At 40.5% G+C, this 19,967-nt stretch overlaps 1 protein-coding gene across 4 annotated transcripts in view; it reads left to right on the forward strand.

Moving 5' to 3' along the window:
- Nucleotides 1-19,967, forward strand: part of PHACTR3 (phosphatase and actin regulator 3) — a 303,640-nt gene that overhangs the window by 153,312 nt on the left and 130,361 nt on the right. For 2 of the 4 annotated variants that reach the window (XM_081948375.1, XM_081948374.1), the window contains one exon: nucleotides 11,615-11,794. The exons of the other annotated variants lie outside the window; for them this stretch is intronic. In XM_081948375.1, coding sequence (XP_081804501.1) covers nucleotides 11,615-11,794 — 180 coding nt within the window. The remainder of the gene's footprint in view (nucleotides 1-11,614; nucleotides 11,795-19,967) is intronic. 4 annotated transcript variants of the gene reach the window in all.

Here is a 19,967-nt window from a genome sequence, read left to right on the forward strand (position 1 = left end):
TTGGAGAGAGGAAAGAGAAACGCTTCTCTCTCTCATCATTATCATACAAGATTACGCAGGGAGGAATTGAGGATGATTCAAAGGAAGTGCAGTGCATAGTGAAACTAGAGAATTCGGGTTCATAAAATACAACGGTAGCTGCCAACTCCACTCTAAAAATGGAGTGGACAAATTTTATAGAGGAGAGGATAAAGCTCTATGCAATCATAATGGTTATACATCACTTCCTTATCACGGACAGTATTAGAATTAGCGGCTTCTGGCCTTTTTTATGTTGATCACTAGCTGATAACCCAGCGTTGCCCAGTTATTTATTTATAGGGGAGAAATGTCTGGACCAAACGTAATTTCTAATGTTGGATTTCCCCCCCTTACCAGAGGGAGCCCCCTTGTGGAGTACTGTGAAGCTGTTACCATGGCAACTCCACTGTGCTGTACAGTAGAATCCATTTTACGACAGTACAGTGGAAGCCATTTTAAGGCACAAAAGGCTGTATCTTAACAGAACACACACCCCAAGGGATTTTAGGGGTGTCTTACCCCCACAGTATTTTTTTCCAGAGGGTAAGTCATCTGTGTACCAAGTTTGGTTGAATTTGCTCTAGGCATTCCAGAGTTATTCTGGCATACACACACACACTTTTATATAGATAGATGAAGGTGTAAAGGTGTCCAGTTTATCCTCCCCCCTTCCACCCTCCCTTGCTCCTCTTTTTCTTCCTGTAACAGAGCCTTCTTCAAACTGGGACTCTCTAGATTTGATAGAATCACGATGCTTGCCATCTTTTGCCAGGAGAGTTTTGGGAAGCCAATATTGAATTGATTGAAACAAGCGATGCATTCCAGATCCCCTGAAGCTGACAGCGGGAATGAAAGGACATGATTTCACTCTGTTGGGATAATAATTGAAGCCTCATTTTTCCACACTCCAATCTTTGTCCACCTTGCCCATGTCACATTGCATTGCCAACTCGCACCCCAAGGACTCACTTCCATTGCAGTTCTGCCTCTCTTCAACCTTCCATGTTCTGGATATTTTAATTCTCTCCTGGAAATCTTTTTTCCCCCTTCAAATATGGCTAGCAACCCTTGATTAATATTTTTTTTCTACTGAAAGGCCCCTTAATTTTGTAAAACCCAAACACCTTTATAATCTGGGAGATCACTTCCTGATTGTATATGATAATAAATCTCCATTTTGAAAGAATACCAAATACACATGCATTGCATAAACCTGACAAATGACGTCAAAATCAGTTGGACAATCTTTATCAGTGGTTTGAATGCAGGCATAATATGCTAGTAGTTTAAAAAAAGGATGTTTCTTTCCTACTTTCTTGAAGTCACCAGGTGTGCTGGACTATTCTAAAATTCTATTATCTCATAATGAAGGATCAGAAGTGGAATATTAGCAAATGAAAGAGGCTTAATTGGGCCTGGTAGATATCTTTTGTTTCAAATTAGACTGCCTCTGGCCCCATAAGAAAAATTAACAAGAGTGGGATGAGATGGGGGAGAAAACTCTAGTCCTTTCACCATCTTCACGCCCTTGGCAATTCCCTATATTTGTGTCTTCCCTTCCACCACTGATTTTCCTGTCGTGATTATGGGCATAGGTAATGTGGATGAATTGTTGTTTCCGTCTGACTTCTGAACAAGGCTGGTGGCTCCCCAGCACGTCTACCAATTTATGCTATGTTGTGTCTTTTAGCTCTGTGGTTGTCATTGCGTTTCTGTGACGTTAAAGCTAAAAAAAGGAAAAGGATATGTGGCCATAAAGGAAGGGGATAAACGACTCTAGGAAGGAGGCCAGGGACTATTAACATCAATTCGTTTTTATGGCTGACATTGCAGTGAAAAATATTGTCCCATGTTGGCTACACAGTCATTTGACCTGGAGGGGTAATGACTCTTCTAGACATCAGACAAATGTTTTTCCACTCCTTCTTTGAAGATGCAAGATAGCAATAATACAATTATATACCACTTCACAATGCTTTCCAGCCTTCTCTAAGCGGTTTACACAGTCAGCCTATTGTCCCCAACAATCTGAGTCCCCATTTTACCCACCTTGGAAGGATGGAAGGCTGAGTCAACTTTGAGCCCGGTGAGATTCAAACTGCCAAATAGCAGGCACCCGGCAGTCAGGAGAAGTAGCCTGCAGTACTGCCCTCTAGCCACTGTGCCACTGTGGCTCATAATGTCTTCCTTGAATTACATCCCCTCCTACTCCTGCAGGGTTCCTAGGAAATTTGATCTATGTCTAAACTTGAGATGCATTTCTATAAAGCTGTCCAAGAACACAGGTAATCCTTAACTTGTGTCCAACATTTCTGTTGCTAAATGAGACATTTGTTAAGTGAGTTTTGTCCCAGTTGTCGACATTTCTCCCAACAGTTGTTAAGTGAATCAGGGCAGTTATTATATTAGTAACATGGTTCTTAAACGAATCTGGCTTCCCCATTGACTTTGCTTGTTATAAGGCCACCAATGGTGAGCACATGACCCCAAGATACAGCAAGTGTCCTAAATATGATCCAGTTGCCAAGCATCTGGATTTTAACCATGTGATCACAGGGATGTTGCAATGGTCCCAAGTGTGAAAAATGGTCATGCCACTTTTTTTCAGTGACGCTGTAATTTCGGTCACTAAGTGAACTGTTATAAGTCGAGGACTACCTGTGCCTGTTTTTTTTAGGTATCAAATACTCTGTTTTGGGCTGCACAAACGAAACTAGATGAAATGTTATGCATCGGTTGATTCAGCATCAAGTTAAGATTTGGTTTTAGGACAGAATAGCTTTCGTGAATGGCTGCTTTAAATATCTGGGATATTGCTTGGACAATATATTAGGTTTCTAATATATTAGGAAAAATATTTGTCTTTAATGGTAATGACAGAATCTCTAAGAACTCCCCAAAGCAACAAGCAGTCTAAAGTAAAACAACAAATACAGTGTGACCTATGGTCTGATAGGTCTTGTTGTTTTTTAATCATTGCCAGAGACTACTGTGGTTGTCGTACTGAAATCTTCTATTCTCCTACAGGCAGGAGAAGGCAAATAATAGTTTGCCAAGAGCAGGTTTGTCTAGCCATGTTAGTCCTTTTCAAGAGAATAGAGGCCTGGGGTCTCAGGGGTTTATTTAACAGTTCTAGTGATGTTAAAGGTAAAGGTAAAGGTGGCTCAGTGGCTAAGGCGCTGAGCTTGTTGATCAGAAAAGTCAGCAGTTTGGCGGTTCGAATCCCTATTGCCGCGTAATGGAGTGAGCTCCCGTTACTTGTCCCAGCTTCTGCCAACTAGCAGTTCGAAAGCATGTAAAAAATGCAAGTAGAAAAATAGGGACCACCTTTGGTGGGAAGGTAACAGCGTTTCGTGCGCCTTCGGCATTTAGTCATGCCGGCCATATGACCACAGAGATATCTTCAGACAGTGCTGGCTCTTTGGCTTTTGAAACGGAGATGAGCACCGCCCCCTAGAGTTAGGAACGACTAGCACATATGTGCGAGGGGATTCTTTACTTTTAGTGATGTTAGTCCCCTTTTAAAATCCACCTGCTGTGTCTCTTTTAATAACTATTCATAAGCCTGTTCCGATTAAAGCAAGATAGGCAGCAATTACATCCTAACCTTTCCCAATTAAATTCTACTTTAATGCAATAATTTGTGTCTTTCAGATCTGCAATATTATGCCAAGCAGAGTACATTAAATCTTGAAGCTTCTTGAGTTTTTTTCGTATCACATTGACTTATGCAATTATCTAAAGAAGTACCTCCCCTTCCATCCCCCTTCTCCCTAACTTCCAGTTGGATCCCAGCTCTAAGGAGGGTATTGTTGTAATAAGTGGATCATAAGAGCTATTGACCCATCAGCTTTAAATATCAATGCTTTGCCCTTGCACTGACCATATATTAAGTGGAGAAGGAACATCACTGATACATAATTTTTATATTCGTAATGCATGTATCTTGATGGTTGAGTGTCTCTTGAAGAATGTAGCTCAAAAGAAGGGTCAGCGAAGTCTAAATTTAAATCTGCCTTTTAAACAACGCTTAAAGGACATAGTGTGTTCCTTGTAATTTGTACATCCTAGCTATTTAATGAATCCTTTAAAAAACAATGATACTCAAATATAGGATGGAACAGATACTGATCTCCATATCCTTCAACAGATTAGATTGTCTAAAGAGGTGGAGCTTTGGGAAAAGAAGTATGGTTTAGCAGAGACAAAGAAGAGAATGATATCAAAGCCACATGGGAATTGGTTCTCTGGAAAGGATCTTGAAAGGGAAGTTGACAACAATGTTATGGTCAGACCCTACCTAGATTCTACTGGCTGCTACTGAGTTCTGGGATAGCATCCTTTAAATCAGAATAACAGAGTTGGAAGGGACCTTGAAGGTCTTCTAGTCCAATCTTCTGCTCAAGCAGGAGACCCCATATCATTTCAGACAAATGGCTGTCCAGTCTCTTCTTAAAACCCTCCAGTGATGGAGTACCCACAATTTCTGAAGGCAAGTCATTCCACTGATTAATTGTTCCCATTATCAGGAAATTTCTCCATAGTTCTAGGTTGGTTTCCTCCTTGATTAGTTTCCATCGTTTCTTGTCTTACTTTCTGGTGCTTTGGGAAATAGGTTGACCCTCCTTTGTGATAGCCCCTCAAATGTTAAAACACCCCCAGTCCTTCATTTCATTAGTCTAGACAAACCCAATCCCTGCAACCATTCTTCATGTTTTATCAATTCAGACAGGTTGGAATAGATGTGAAAAGGGGAACAAGGATGATCTGGAGACTGGAAACTAATTCTTACAAGGAATGTTTCAGGGAACTGGGTATCTTTAGTCTTCAGAAAAGACAGCTGACTGGAACATATGGTAGTATTCTTGAAATACTTGAAGGATGCTCGGCAGAAAAAGAATTCTTTTTTTTAACATTCCAGAGTGCAGAGCATAGAATAATGGACTTTAGTTACTTAAATGAATTTTTGCTTACACAATGTGTAATTGAACTTTGGAACTTGCTACCACAAGATGTTGTGCTGGCTACCAATTTGGCTTCCCTCAAAAAAGGGTTGGACCCATGTATGAAAATCATATGGCTCAACAACTATTAGCCTTCATGGTAGTGTGGCTGCCTCTGAAGACTTAGTCTTCTGCTGCAAGACTAATAGACTTCCTTGGGTAGTTGGTCGGGCCATTGAGAGAACAGAGTGTTGGTCTAGATAGATCACAGGTCTGATGCAGCTGGGCATTGCTCATGTTCTTGTGTTCCTAAAGTGAAACTTTGATTGAGTGAAAGGGGGAAAGAAAACTTCGCCAGCTGTAATAAGGAAGAGAACTCCTGGCCTGTTTTTTGGGGGGGAGAGCAGTTATGAAGTAGCCAAAACAAAACTACACTGAAAGGCATTCCACTGAGATGTGAGTAATTGTGGGGAGGCTTGAAAAGGAATGGAAGGAAGAGCAGTCACAAATAATTAAACTTAATTTAATAAGCGTAAACCTTAAACTTTCCAAAATCCTGGATTTTCCCCTTAAACTTTCCAAAATCCTGGATTTTCCCCTTAAACTTTCCAAAATCCTGGAATTGATGTGTGTCAAAAAAAAAAGTCAAGATGGCTGTTCATTCAGTGCAATTAACACTTCACTTATTTTTTGTGCTTCTGACAGATTGATTGATTGCATTGTTGTGGCTGCCATTTTTGATATTTCTGACTCAACTCTGCAGACACCCCTGATCCTTCTCTCCCCCCCCCCCCATCTCCCTCTCTAATATTTATTTACATCGATACCCCGTTTGTTTCTTTCAGGAGTGGAAGATGGCATCCCTAGCATTCCTTCCTCTCATTCTTACCCCAAACACACACATACACACACACACCGTGAAGTTGATCAGGCTGAGAGATACAGATTGTTCCAAAAAGAAGCATTTCCATTTATACCTGAGGACATGATGCAACTTCTTTGAAGGGCCAACAGATTACCTTTAGCCTGCCTTTGAAAGCAGCTGCATTGTTATTTTCCAACTTGCAGAAAAAGCTGAAAATATCAGAACATGCTGTCTGCATCCTTTTCAAAGTATGCACAGCCCTTCATTTTTTATTATTATTATTTTTAAATTACCAGCTTTTTGGGGACTGGGGCATTGGACTTAAATGGCACCAGATTATGCAGTCATCCAATTCAATAACTGGCATTCCTGAGTCTTTTCACCGTACCTGGGCATGGCTAGAACTGTGGGGCAACTCTTTGCATGCAAAGTACACCAGGAACTTTCCCCCCCATCAAGACCTCAGCCATTTCTCTTTGAAGCCCATGCAACATTTTACAGAGGCAGCTTCCATCTGACCCATTGCAAAGTGGGTGGAATTTTTTTCCCCTTTTAGGGCTTGGTTTCAGCTCTTCGAGTGGAGGTTTCATCAAAATGCCTGGATTGAATAGAGCTGAGAGAGAGAGAGAGGGGGAGGGAGGGAGGGAGGGAGAGAGAGAGAGAGAGGGAGGGAGAGAGAAAGAGAGAGAGAGAGAGAAGATAGAGCCACTGCACAATGTGAGAGGCGGGTAATATGCCCATGATTATTCATGGGTTGGATTTCCAACTCCTTCCCTCCCCCTTCCCACGGTATCATAGCAACCGTGGTGCTGCAAAACCTATTTTAAGAACAGTAACTTTTCACTGAACGTGCCTATGAGGTAGAGTGGGCGAACTCAGCCTATAAAAATTGTGCACTGGGGAGCTGTGTGGCAAGCAAACCACATCATCATCATCATCATCATCATCTTCTTCTTCTTCTTCTTCTTCTTCTTCTTCTTCTTCTTCTTCTTCTTCTTCTTCTTCTTCTTCTTCTTCTCCTCCTCCTCCTCCTCCTCCTCCTCCTCCTCCTCCTCCTCCTCCTCCTCCTCCTCCTCCTCCTCCTCCTCCTCCTCCTCCTCCTGTCTTTAAATTGCCAGCAGCGATTCTGAGGTGAATTTGGAGACCCTTAATGCCAGGGCATAAACATCAATTCCTGAACATCAATTTCATAGAACAACAGAGTTGGAAGGAACCTGTGAGCTCATCTAGTCCAACCCCCTGCCTGAGCAGGAGACCCTATGCCATTATAGACAAATGGCTGTCCAGTCTCTTCTTAAAATCCTCCAGTGATGGAGCAACCCACAACTTCTGAAGTCAAGCCATTCCACTGGTTAACTGTTCTCACCATTAGGAAATTAGTTCTAGGTTGCTTCTGTCCTTGATTAGTTTCCATCCATTGCTTCTTGTCCTGCCTTCAGGTGCTTTGGAGAATAGCGTGATCCTCCCTCCCTCTTTGTGGCAGCTCCTCAAATATTGGAACACTCCTAAGATATTCATTGCTATCCATGTATAATAGTGATTCCCAGAAAGGCACCTGCATAAGAATATGATATTTGGGAAATTTGTGAGCAGCACACAAAATTCTAATTAATTCTAACAAAAGTTCCATGGGAGATATTTATTTTTATTTATTTATTTATTTATTTATTTCTTAGATTTTTAGACCGCCCCTCTCCCAAAAAGGGACTCGGGGCGGTGTACAGTCAATACAAATAAAACCAGTCATAATAATAAAATACATTTAAGATACATTTGGAGGGGGAGATAGGCTGTACTAAGAAATAAATATATTCTAATCCTAAAAACATCACTATTAAAACCCCAAACCCAATTAAAATGAATAAATCCCCGGGAGGTAAAACTAAGAAAGTGCCAGGCCAGCTGATTGAAATAGGTGAGTCTTTAACTTTTGCCGGAAGGAACGGAGGTCGGTGGTAGTTCGAATGTCCGGGGGGAGGTCATTCCAGAGGGTTTCTCTTCTTTAACATTGGAAATATTATTTAACATTTAAAGTGCGCAAAAGAATAATGTTAAGAAAATTTGGGAAGCTCATTATGGATCAACACAAGGATAATTCCATCTGTCAGTATATTAAATTCTTTGTGGATTATTAGGTCTTCCAGGGTTTTTTAAAAGTACCATAAATAACTGTAGAAATGAATGTACGTGCTAATTTTAACAGTGCCATAAGTAACCCTTTTTATTCTTAGTTTATGTACATAAATACAGATGTTTTGACTGTATGTACAGAAAGGTTAATTGTATTAGTGTCACACATCTTAGCTTCTCTGCTTTGTGGAAATGCCAAATTTCACTTTAATTGTTGCCCAAGAAGGAAGGAACAATAGCTGTTATAGGGAGCTGTCCCAGGTGCTGACAGGTCATCTGTTATTAACAAACTACTACTAACTCATCCATATCATTGCACACGCTTTACTAGTAATAATACAATAATAAAATAATACAAGTAATAATACAATAATAAAATAGCAGAGTTGGAAGGGACCTTGGAGGTCTTCTAGTCCAACCCCCTGCCTAGGCAGGAAACCCTATACCGTTTCAGACAAATGGCTATCCATCATCTTCTTAAATTTATTTATTTATTTATTTTATTAAATTTGTTAGCCGCTCCCTCTCCACAAAGGGACTCGGGGCGGCGTACAATAAATAAAAACACATATTATAAAATTGTACGGAGGAGGTATAAAACACAATACAATGATTATAATAACATATAAATATTAAAATAAGTTAAATTAAAACCCCAATGGGAATTACAAGTTTAAAAATTGCCAGGAGGAATAAAATGGAGCTATGGTTGAGCCAGGCCTGCTAGTTGAAAAAGGTGGGTCTTGAGTTTTGAACGGAAGGAGCGGAGGTCGGTGGTAATCCTAATCCTAATATTAAAGACTTCCAGTGTTGGGGCAGTCACAACATCTGGAGGCAAGCTGTTCCACTAATTAATTGTTCTAATTGTGAGGAAATTTCTCCTCAGTTCTAAGTTGCTTCTCTCCTTGATTAGTTTCCACCCATTGCTTCTTGTTCTACCCTCAGGTGCCTTGGAGAATAGTTTGACTCTCTCTTCTTTGTGGCAACCCCTAAGATATTGGAACACTGCTATCATGTCTCCCCTAGTCCTTCTTTTCATTAAACTAGACATATCCAGTTCCTGCAACCGTTCCTCATATGTTTTAGCCTCCAGTCCCCTAATCATCTTGGTTGCTCTTCTCTGCACTCTTTCTAGAGTCTCCACATCTTTTCTACATCGTGGCGACCAAAACTGAATGCAGTATTCCAAGTGTGGCCTTACCAAGGCATTATAAAGTGGTATTAACATTTCACGTGATTTTGATTCTATCCCTCTGTTTAATAATATTGACTTAATATTGACTTAAACTTGTAAAAACAGACACAAAGTATTTTCCATAGGTTCAGGATACATTTTACAGGGGAATGGTTATCTTTAATTCCGTAATCGGAACCTACTAAAACCTGCAAATAATTAACGAAACAATTGAGTTAACAAAACTAGTTTAACCACTCCTGTTCTTTATGTAATTCTTTGACCACTCTAGATATTTTTTAAAGCTGTGGTTTACTAGATAATCTCTTTTCCTTTACGTAGCCCTTTCTTCTGTGAAAGAACCCTGAGACGATCAGATCTTTATGAATTGCCTCTTTAAAACTTACCAGGAAGATAGATGGCAAAGCAGTTCTTACATTTAAGATAAGGACATATCTGATAGGTGTAAGTAATTATTTACAAATAATCACCATGCTTATCAAACCCCAGTGTATCAGACAACCCAGTGTTGTCAAGAACACACAAAGAGAAATCACAACCCCTCCATCCAGCACATGTGATAATTAGGTGTCACGGTTTGGAAATCACTTTTGTTTTAATAGCACAACTGCAGACTCTAAAAATGCAGAGTATGTTACGTCTCCTCCAAGCCCCCAAACAACAATAAAATGGCAAGCATGTGCTTATAGAAGGAAATTAAAGCAGTACATTCTGATCGAGATGGATTCTCCTGGGGAATAGGAAAGGGGGCAGATAAAGTCAGAAATTTGTCTTCAGTGGGAAGAAAAATTGCTTGAAAATTTGGTCCCCTTGAAGCAGCACGTAATTTTGGTTAGGAGTACTTTGGGTTTATCGGATGGGCTCTTGGAGAGGAAATCTTGCTTCTTCTTTTGTTTTTTTGTGCCTCTCAACGTAGAGAGCAAAACTCTGGGTTTTGCTCTTTGTCACATTAGTAGCATATAATAAAGTGTTGGAGAGCTGTTTGGGTTTTTGGTTCCCCTCTCCCCCTCTTTTAATAGCCTCGTCCACTGAATTTTGCATGCCACGACTCCTCAAAACAGAACTGAATTCAGAGCAAATACTAGTAGAATAAAATCCTTCTTTGAGAAGTCTTATTTTTGCTAGAGATGATGAGAGTGATTGTTCCACACATTTGAAAGGCCTCCCCCCTCCAGCACAATAAATAGAGCCTGATTGTATGTTGGTCCATTTCAGAAGGAGCTATACTTTCTCTCAAGTGATAGCTCCCAAGGAAATGAGGGCCTTTGGTGCTCTCTGAGCTTGGCTGTTTTTTTTTTTTTGCAGATGTTTCATTACCCAAACTAGGTAACATCAAGCTAACAATACAAACAAGCTAACAGTAAACCAAAGAACCTCCAATACCAACCTCCAGTAAACCAAAGAACCTCCAATACCACTCTCACCAACACTGACAAAGCCACTAGAACAGGGGTGTCAAACCTGTGGTCCGTGGGCTGGATGCGTCACATGCTGACCACGTCCACCCCCGGTTTAGCCAAGAGGAAAAAAATCACGATACATCACATGGTGACAATGTGATGCTGTGAGTTGGACACCCTGTGCACTATAATATAAATTGAGAACTTAGACTTATATAATGCTTTAGAGTGCTTTAGAGCCTTCTCTAAGCGGTTTTACAGAGTCAGCCTATTGTCCCCAACAATTTGGGTCCTCATTTTACCGACCTTGGAAGGATGGAAGGTTGAGTCAACATTGAGATTCGAACTGCCAAATTGCAGTCAGTCCGCAGTCAGCAGAAGTAGCCTGCAGTACTGCACTCTAACCACCGTGGCTCAAACTGTCAGTTTGTTGCAAAAATTCAAATCCAGAAGCACACACAGATAACTGATGCAGCATGATTCATTAACTCCTTTATATGCCTGAGAATAGATGAATAAATGTACAATACCAACAGGTGGTTCTTCCAAGTAAACACAAGGCAGGAGAGTTACAGGCAAACACAAGCAGTTAGTTTCATTTTAGCAGACAAGCCCAGACAGATTGCTAGTTTACTTCTCAGAGCAGCAGACTGCTTAAGTTTCTGTTTCAATTCTCTGCACAGACGGACATCAGTTCAAGCTCCCATTGGATGATTTAGTTGCTATGCCTATTCATTGGCTGACCTTGTTCCCATGTCTCTCCCAGTCATGTATATTTTAACACAAGCCACATTCCTTACTAGCACTGATGATGTCACCTAGTTTGGGTAATGAAACATCTGCAAGAAAACAAGCAAGCTTAGAGAGCACCGATGACCCCCTCATTGCAATCCAGAGCTAGAAACCTTCTCCTTTATGGGTCCCAAGGAAGTTCCTGAGTGTTTTCCCTTAAACTCTTCTCCTAAGGGAGGCCCCCTTCTGATTCAACATTATAGCATGGAACATGAGCTTAAGCCATCATGAATGGTTGAACTAATGTCAGAATGTCATGGTATCCTAGATTCTGAAGGGAAAACATACACTGCTGATGGTGCCACCAGAACAATGCTGAGTGACCCCTCATCCCCCCCATGCCAGGCATTCACCTCAGAAGAGATGCAACAGGAACATAGATCAGCCACCACCAAGGCCGCCTCACTTGGCGAGGAGCTGCACTCAGAAGAACTGAGAGAAGATCCAGGTATTGGCCTTTCCTTTCCACTGAGCTTCACCTGAGTCACCTTAAGGCCATGAGAGGGTTGCAATAGGGAATGATCCAAGTTCTTTGCAGAGACGGCAAAAATGTTTAATTCTTGGTTAGTAATCCATAGTAAAGGCATGCGGTGGCCAGTGGCTAGGTCACTGAGCTTGTCGGTCAGAAAGGTCGGCAGTTCGGCAGTTCGAATCCCTAGTGCCGTGTAACGGAGTGAGCTCCCGTTACTTGTCCCAGCTTCTGCCAACCTAGCAGTTTGAAAGCATGTAAAAATACAAGTAGAAAAATAGGGACCACCTTTGGTGGGAAGGTAACAGTGTTCCTTGCGCCTTCGGCATTTAATCATGCTTGGCCACATGACCACGGAGACATCTTCAGACAGTGCTGGCTCTTTGGCTTTGAAACAGAGATGAACACTGCCCTCTAGAGTCAGGAATGACTAGAACATGTGTGCGAGGGGAACCTTTACCTTTTAATCAATAATAAAACAACTTCAGCTGATTTAAGAGCACCATTAAACCATCAACACATCGGAGGGGGGAATGGAGGGGGGGAGGGAATTTAAAGAAACTTAATTGATGTTAGGATCTAGTAGTGACCTGAAAGGGGAACTGCATTTGGCTCTGCAATTTGTAATAAAGAAGATCAGATTTGGATTAAATATAATAAAGAAATTTGCATCCTTTGCTTTATGAGCCTCGGTGGCGCAGTGGTTAGAGTGCAGTACTGCAGGCTACTTCTGCTGACTGCCGGCTGCCTGCAGTTTGGGATTTCAAATCTCACCAGGCTCAAGGTTGACTCAGCCTTCCATCCTTCCGAGGTGGGTAAAATGAGGACCCAGATTGTTGGGGAAATATGCTGACTGTGTAAAACTGCTTAGAGAGGGCTGTAAAGTACTGTGAAGCACTATATAAGTCTAACTGCTCTTGCTAGTGTTACAAGCACATGACTAGAATCTGCATTCATTTCATGTGCTTGTAAGATGAAGGATGGTGTATAGCTTCGAACCATTATCAAGCTGGTAATATTTTAAATTCCATGTTATTGCTGATGGTTTCTATGTGCCGAAGTTGTTTTATTATTAAGACAATTGGAATTATTTCAACATGCCCTCTTTAGAATAAGGCTTCATACAAGCATACAGGTATGTGAATGAAGGCACCATGCTTTCCCGGAGATTTTATTTATAAAATAGTTTTCCTTGCATGACACTAGATATGATTTGAATGCCGATTCTAACCAAGGTGTAGAAATTTAGAGGTAGGGGTACTCATTGGAGGTTTCTTGGAGTTATTTCTACTTGGCAGAAATGATCACATGGATAATATAGACAGGAACTTCTCATCCCTGTCTCAAGGGCTGCACAAGGACAACTGATGGGATCAAGTCAGTGGTGAAATCCTCCTGGTTCGGCCCGGTTTGGCCGAACTGGCAGGGATGATTGGCATCAGTTCTCCGAACCATCAAAAATCCCTGGTGGCCCTGCCCATGCCCACCTTGTCGTCCTGTCGCCACTCACCTCTTCTGGGCGCAAGACCTGCCCACCCAATTCTAACATTTCTCCCTCCGTTCACAGCAGAGCTGCTGCAGCTTGTCCCTTTAAGGTAGACCCAGGGAGAGAGGGGTCAGGGGAATCATAAAGGGACCAGCAGCTTTGCTGTGAACAGAGGGGAAAAGGTTTGGATTGTCTCTGCCACAGAATTCAATGTTAAATGCAGCAGAGACAATCCAAACATTTTTCCCTCTGTTCACAGCAGAACTGCTGCAGCCTGTCCCTTTAAGATAGTCCCCAGGAAGGCAGACCATAAAGGAAGCAGCAGCTCCGCTGTGAATGGGCTCATGCACACATTTTTCCTACCGGGTTCTGTGGGCGTGGCTTGGTGGTGGCAGGGGCATGTGACTGAGTGGGCGTGACCATGAATGACATCGAGTTGGCCATACCCACAGAACCGGTAGTAAAAAAAATTGAATTTCACCACTGGATCAAGCCCCAAGCTTGTTTAAACAAAGGTGGTGATTGGTTGAATCAGCAGTTTTAAATTGAAACGTCTGCCCTAGTAAGTACATTTGCCAAATCAAAGGAAGATTACTAAAATAGGGAAGATATCTCAGTGTGGAAATTAAACTTGCCATCTCCTTGCAGTTGCTAGTGGATTATGCACAAATCTTCAGCCCTGTATTTTCTACTAGGATTTGTGACCTTCTAGGTCAGAGGTGGGGAATGATGACCCCTTTATGACTTGTGGACTTCAACTCCCAGAATTCCTCCCAGAGGAATTCTGGGAGTTGAAGTCCACAAATCATAAAAGGGCCATTGTTCCCTACTCCTGTTCTAGGTAGTGCTAAACCAGGGGTGCCAAACTCGTGTTGGGTGTATCACGCACTCGCCATGGCCACCCCAGTTTAGCAAAGAGGAAAGAAGTCACGTGACGACAACGTGTCATTTGACACCCCTATGCTAAACTATCAAGCTCTGTCTGTGTAATTCATTGATTAGTCAGATGCTATCTTGTTTATGTATACAGTATTGTGTTTTAATGTTGTTATTTGTTGGATATTGGGAGCCACCCACAGACAATCTGGAGTTGGGTGGTGCCAAAATCTAATAATATAAATAATTAAGTAATGAATGGCCAGAATTCCAGGTGGTTTAGGATTGGTCAGACTTGCAATTCAAATTGCATGTGGATTTTTTTTCATGCTTTTTTGGCAGATTAAGGAGTATAAAAATATCTCTAGTAACTGTTTCAGGTGTAGTTGCCCAACTATATGACTGATGAATAATTCTTTCAATAGCTACATAAAACTTTCTTTTAAAATATCCACCAGCATGAAAAAATATATATGCTGAGTTATTTCTTTTCAACCTTAAAGTAGTAATCCTATTGAGCTTTCCCCCCCCTAAAAGGTAATGTTAAGAAATATAACCATAAATATAAATATTAAAAAGGACAGTCTTTCAACCACTGAATGGCATGGAAGAATAAACCAGGGTTGGCAATAAGTTTTATCATTGGATGCGTCATATTTATTTAAGGACTTGTAGTATGTAAAGTTTTGCCATTAAAGTCCCTACTCCTAAGCAGCCTACAATAAAAGAAAGAAAAGAAAAATTGATTTAAACTCAAATAAAGAACAAAGTGGCTTTTAAAAAAAAATTAAAGCAAAGTCAACAGAAGAGACCAGCGTGGCAAATCCAAGTAAAAGGTACATGAAACAAAGTCATAATAACTCTCAGAAAAGTAAATATGCTGAAATTTGGAAATGTGGCTTCAGAAGGAAGGATTATATAGCAATGACCCAGAGAAGCAGCAAAGGAGAATGAAAGGAAAAGAGATTGGACTATGGTATCAAATCACTGATCTGAAAGATCCTTTCTGCATGAACTTCTACTTTATATTTAAAAAAAATTTTTTTAAAGAAAAGGTGAACTTTTCAACTTTCTGAAAAAAAAGGGCTGCTGGGTAAATTCTCAAAACCTTACCAGAGTGTCTTCAAAACCTATTTTTTTCTCCTGATTAGTAGGCAGAGCAAACCAATGGATACCACAATGAAATCACTCTGTTTGCCTTGAAGACTGTGATATTTGGTACCAAAAGGGATCATTTCCTGCTTGATTGATCGGGTTTACATTGAATTGTGTTGGTGAAAGATTTCCACTTCCTTGACATTTCTCTTTCCTTGTCAACTCTGTGTCAATACATTGATTTATTTACTTCAAGTTTTTTTCTTTAAAAATTATTATTTTTATCTATTTCTGCACTCCCTTGTCATTTTATCTTTAGCAACATTCCATAAAGTTGTTTCCTAAGACAACTAAATATTTCTGGGGCAATATCTATGGAGATTCTCAGTCATCCAGGTCATGGTTGTCCCAAAGGTGCTTTTTCAAGAGGCAACTGGACTTTCTGTTTTTTCTTGGAAGACATTTCGCTTCCAAGAAGCTTCTTCAGCTCTGACTGGAATGGACAGATTTATTTCTGGGGCATGAGGGCTAGTAGCTTGATAGCATACAAGGAAAGCCCTTTCCCCCTTCCCTAGCAACCTTGTCTTCGGTGGGATAAAAGAAAGAAAGAAAGAAAGAAAGAAAGAAAGAAAGAAAGAAAGAAAGAAAGAAAGAAAGAAAGAAAGAAAGAAAGAAAGAAAGAAAGAAGAGAATCATTTCTTGTACGATGTAAATTGTAAGCCTGGACTTCAAGGGTGAAATTAGTTTCAATGAAATTCATCACTACAAGTTGGAAAGCAGTTTCATTGAAGGGATGGAAATAGCAATAAATGTAAAAGAGGATGATGGGGGGACAGTGGAACTTAATGTTGTTAATCATCATTGGAATTCTTTCTTGTTTGAAGCCTTCCTAAAATAGACAGAAAAGCTAAACACTGAGTATCAAATACTGTGTTTTGTATAAGTGTTGTCTTCTATAAAGTCAGTCAAAAGTTAGTGTGTTGTAATGCAGCCCACCCATCTTTTTGGGCACCAGACACCTGTTGCATGGAGAGAGGTCTTTCCACAGTGCTGTCAGGCATGGAAGCCATCTTTTCCTTTGGGCCTTCAGGCCTGCCACAATTAATGCTATGGGAAAATGGGAGGGGAGATTATATGAAGTACGGGAGCTATATAGTCTAAATAACATTCCTTTCTCAGAGAGTCAAGGACATCTTGCCCTGCACCTGGGGTGGTGTGACTGGGAGGCATCTCCAGTTTTGGACGGTGCCTGATTGGACCATGTGATGGACATGTGGGTGCTGGGCAGGGACTTGAACTTTCACTTGGGTGGGGAAAACCTGGAAGTTTTCCCAGATGGGCCAATATGACATCTCTAATAAAATGGAACTTTGAGGAAACTCAAGCCTCAGAGTCTTCTGACAGGTGCATTTGTTAAGTCAGGGGTCGGCAAACCTAAACACTCAAAGAGCCATTTGGACCCGTTTCCCACAGAAAAGAAAACACCGGGAGCCACAAAGGTCCTAACTGGAAGCACCCTGTTGAATTCTGGAGCTGACCAGAAGTTCAGTTCCCCCACCATAGAGTCTCCTCCTAGCGCGGCATACTTTTTCCTCCATCTGTCATAACTGAAAGCCCTATCAATTATGGAGACAACTGGAAAACCCTTCCCTTGCCATAGAGTCTTCTCCTGGTGCACTGTGCTTCTCCTCCCCCCCCCCCCACCGGAAGCTCCTCTCAAAATTGTGGCGCCGACCGGTGACAGAGCCGCAACAGAGGGAGGAAAGAGCCACATGCAGCTCCAGAGCCGCAGTTTGCTGACCCCTGTGTTAGGTGAATCACTGCAGTTGTTAAATTAGTCACACAGTTGTTCAGGGTATCTGGCTTCCCCTTGGACTTTGCTTGTCAGACAGTCGCAAAAGGGAATCACATGACCCTGCAGACACTGCAGCCGTCATAAATGTGAGTCAGTTGTCAAGTATCCCAATGTAAATCATGCGACCATGGAGATGCTGCAAAGTGGGGAAAATGATCAAAAGTCACTTGTTTCCAGTGTCATTCTAACTTCCCACGGTCCCTAAATGAACTGTTGTAAGTCGAGGACTACCTGTATAGAAATCTAACAAATACATCAATAACTGAAGAGGGAGGACAAGAAAATATTGCCCTTAATTTTTTCATGTAAATTTTTCTTTCAGTTTTGCAGAAGTAGGAGAAAGTAGGGATAACCCACTGGAGATCTCAGACAGCATTTTGACCCACCATGGAGAGTAGGCTGCATTTAAAAGAAAACTCAGTTCAGCTGCAAAAAGAAATGTCATGAGGGAAGTTCAGCTATGCGGAAATGTCTATGGAGATTCTCAGTCATATAGGTCATCAAAATTGTCGCAAAATTACTTTTTATAAAAGGCAAATAAACTGTTTTTTGTTTGTTTGTTTGGTTTTGAAGAATAAGTTTCCATTCTCATCCAAAAGCTTCATTGGTTGTTATAACTGATGACGCTTCTTGGATGAAGCTTCATCAGTTGTCTTCTTCATCCAAGAAGAAACTTCATCAGTTGTCTTCTTCATCCAAGAAGAAACTTCATCAGTTGTCTTCTTCATCCAAGAAGAAACTTCATCAGTTGTCTTCTTCATCCAAGAAGAAACTTCATCAGTTGTCTTCTTCATCCAAGAAGAAACTTCATCCTTCTTCTTCCTTCTTCTTCTTCCTCAAAAAACCGTTCAGCTATGGGGGTTAACATTATACGGAAATAGACTGGAGATCAGTGAAAGAATTTAAGGACCTGAAGTGTAAAAAGGGAAACATGAATTTGACAACACAGTTTTGTATGAGATGTGATTAAAAAGCTCCTGGCAATCATCTCAACAGAGGAACAAGAAGTGATTTTATGAAGTAGTGTCAAAGGATTGACAATTGGTCAGTGTGTCTGTAACAGCTGTGCATTTTGACACATGAAGCCATATATTTTCCCTTCACAAATAATGCATGCGATTTCACTGTCCATTGCTCCAATATAGATGCACTAAGAGAGTAGATACACCATGATTAAACATAAAATATTCATATATGGAGTGAATCAGGGTGCCTTGCAACAAAAGCTGGTTTTTATAAAACTATGCATCTTATGCTTTCCTAGAAGATGGAAAAAATATTAGTATCAATGCACGTATCTTACTGGAAAGGATTTTGAAAAATGGTGAGTAGCAAATAGCTTTTGTAATATCCCTACAATATTCTCACAAAAAAAAATGTGAAGAAAAACCTTAAAACATCTGTTCCCTTCATTAGCTGCCCTCTAGTGGCTAAGCTGACAAGGATCTGAATTGGTTCAATACAGTAGTGCATTCTTTATTTTAATTTTATCATATTATATTCAGGACAGCCCAACTAATTTCCAGAAGTTTAACTATCATGGATTATGCACTCAGTAGATTTTTGAAGGTTATCTGATTTCAAAAACAACTCTGGGTGCCTTACAAGGTATAAAATTTAAATCTCTCTCACTCTCCTTCAATGGGATTTTTTCAAGGCAGAAAAGAAATGAAAAACAAAAACTAGAATGCAAGAAATGTCATGAAGAGATACAGAATTAAAATTAAAACTCCAGGATGTGTACTAGAAAATCAAGCAATTGAAAATCAACACCTGCTCCTTTCTCATTAACATACACTCATACATATACACAACCAATTCTGAAGACAAATATAAATATTTCTGAACTTTCTGAAAGGCCTACTTGGAGACAGTTCATCCTGGAGAATCTCTATCTAAATAGTCATTGAGTGCCAAAACCAAATTGATAGTAGTGGAGTGGAGTGGAGTGGAGTGGAGTGGAGTGGCGTAGAGTAGAGTAGAGTAGAAATAGAATAGAATAGAATATCCTTTATTGGCCAAGTGTGATTGGGCATGCAAGAAATTTGTTTCTGGTGCATACGCTCTCAGTGTCCATACAAGCAACAAAATCATAAGATACAATAATAAACCAATTAATAATATCAATAATACATAAATCATTCAATCATTTGATTTATTGGGGCTTATACTCTGTTCCCATTAGTAGAATTCTGTGGTTAGACAACTAATGGCGTATTTTTATGGCTGGTTGGAATAAGTTTAAAAGGAATTGTGGCCCGGAGTTGAAGTGGTATTACCAAAATGACTGTATTTATTTTAAATGATAGTTTCTTTTAAAAATGAGGCAGTTGTGAATCCCGTGTGAATTTTCTTCAGAGTAAGCCCCATGAAACTATATATATAGCCTTCTAGTGGCCAGTAGTGAATATAACTACTGTAATTCTTTAATGTTTCAGGTGGCTTATATATATTTTTAGGTTCCTCATCCCAATATTATAGTTTCTAAGGATTGTGCTGTTCCATTTCATTGATATAAAATGTAAAGGGGACCATTATTTACATGTATACCTGCTAGAGCAGATATAAAATGATATCACCCAAATTTCTAATTTGAATTGGTGACTAAATACAAGCACTGCGGGCAGTGTTAAGAGAAATGGGAACTGTAGTCCAAATGAGGCGGAGCAGGAATATCTAGTTGTGTATTTCTGTTTTAGGATTGCTGTTGGAGCCCTGCTCTTTTGTTTCTGTACTAATTCTACTGGGGTCAGTAGGTTTTTTTATCCCAAATTTGTGTGCATTCTTCATACAGTTGTCCTTTCTGACATTTCTGTTAATGGACCAGGACAAAGCAAACC

This window comes from Natrix helvetica (assembly GCF_964273705.1).
Source record: "Natrix helvetica genome assembly, chromosome: 3".
Lineage (NCBI taxonomy): Eukaryota > Metazoa > Chordata > Lepidosauria > Squamata > Natricidae > Natrix > Natrix helvetica.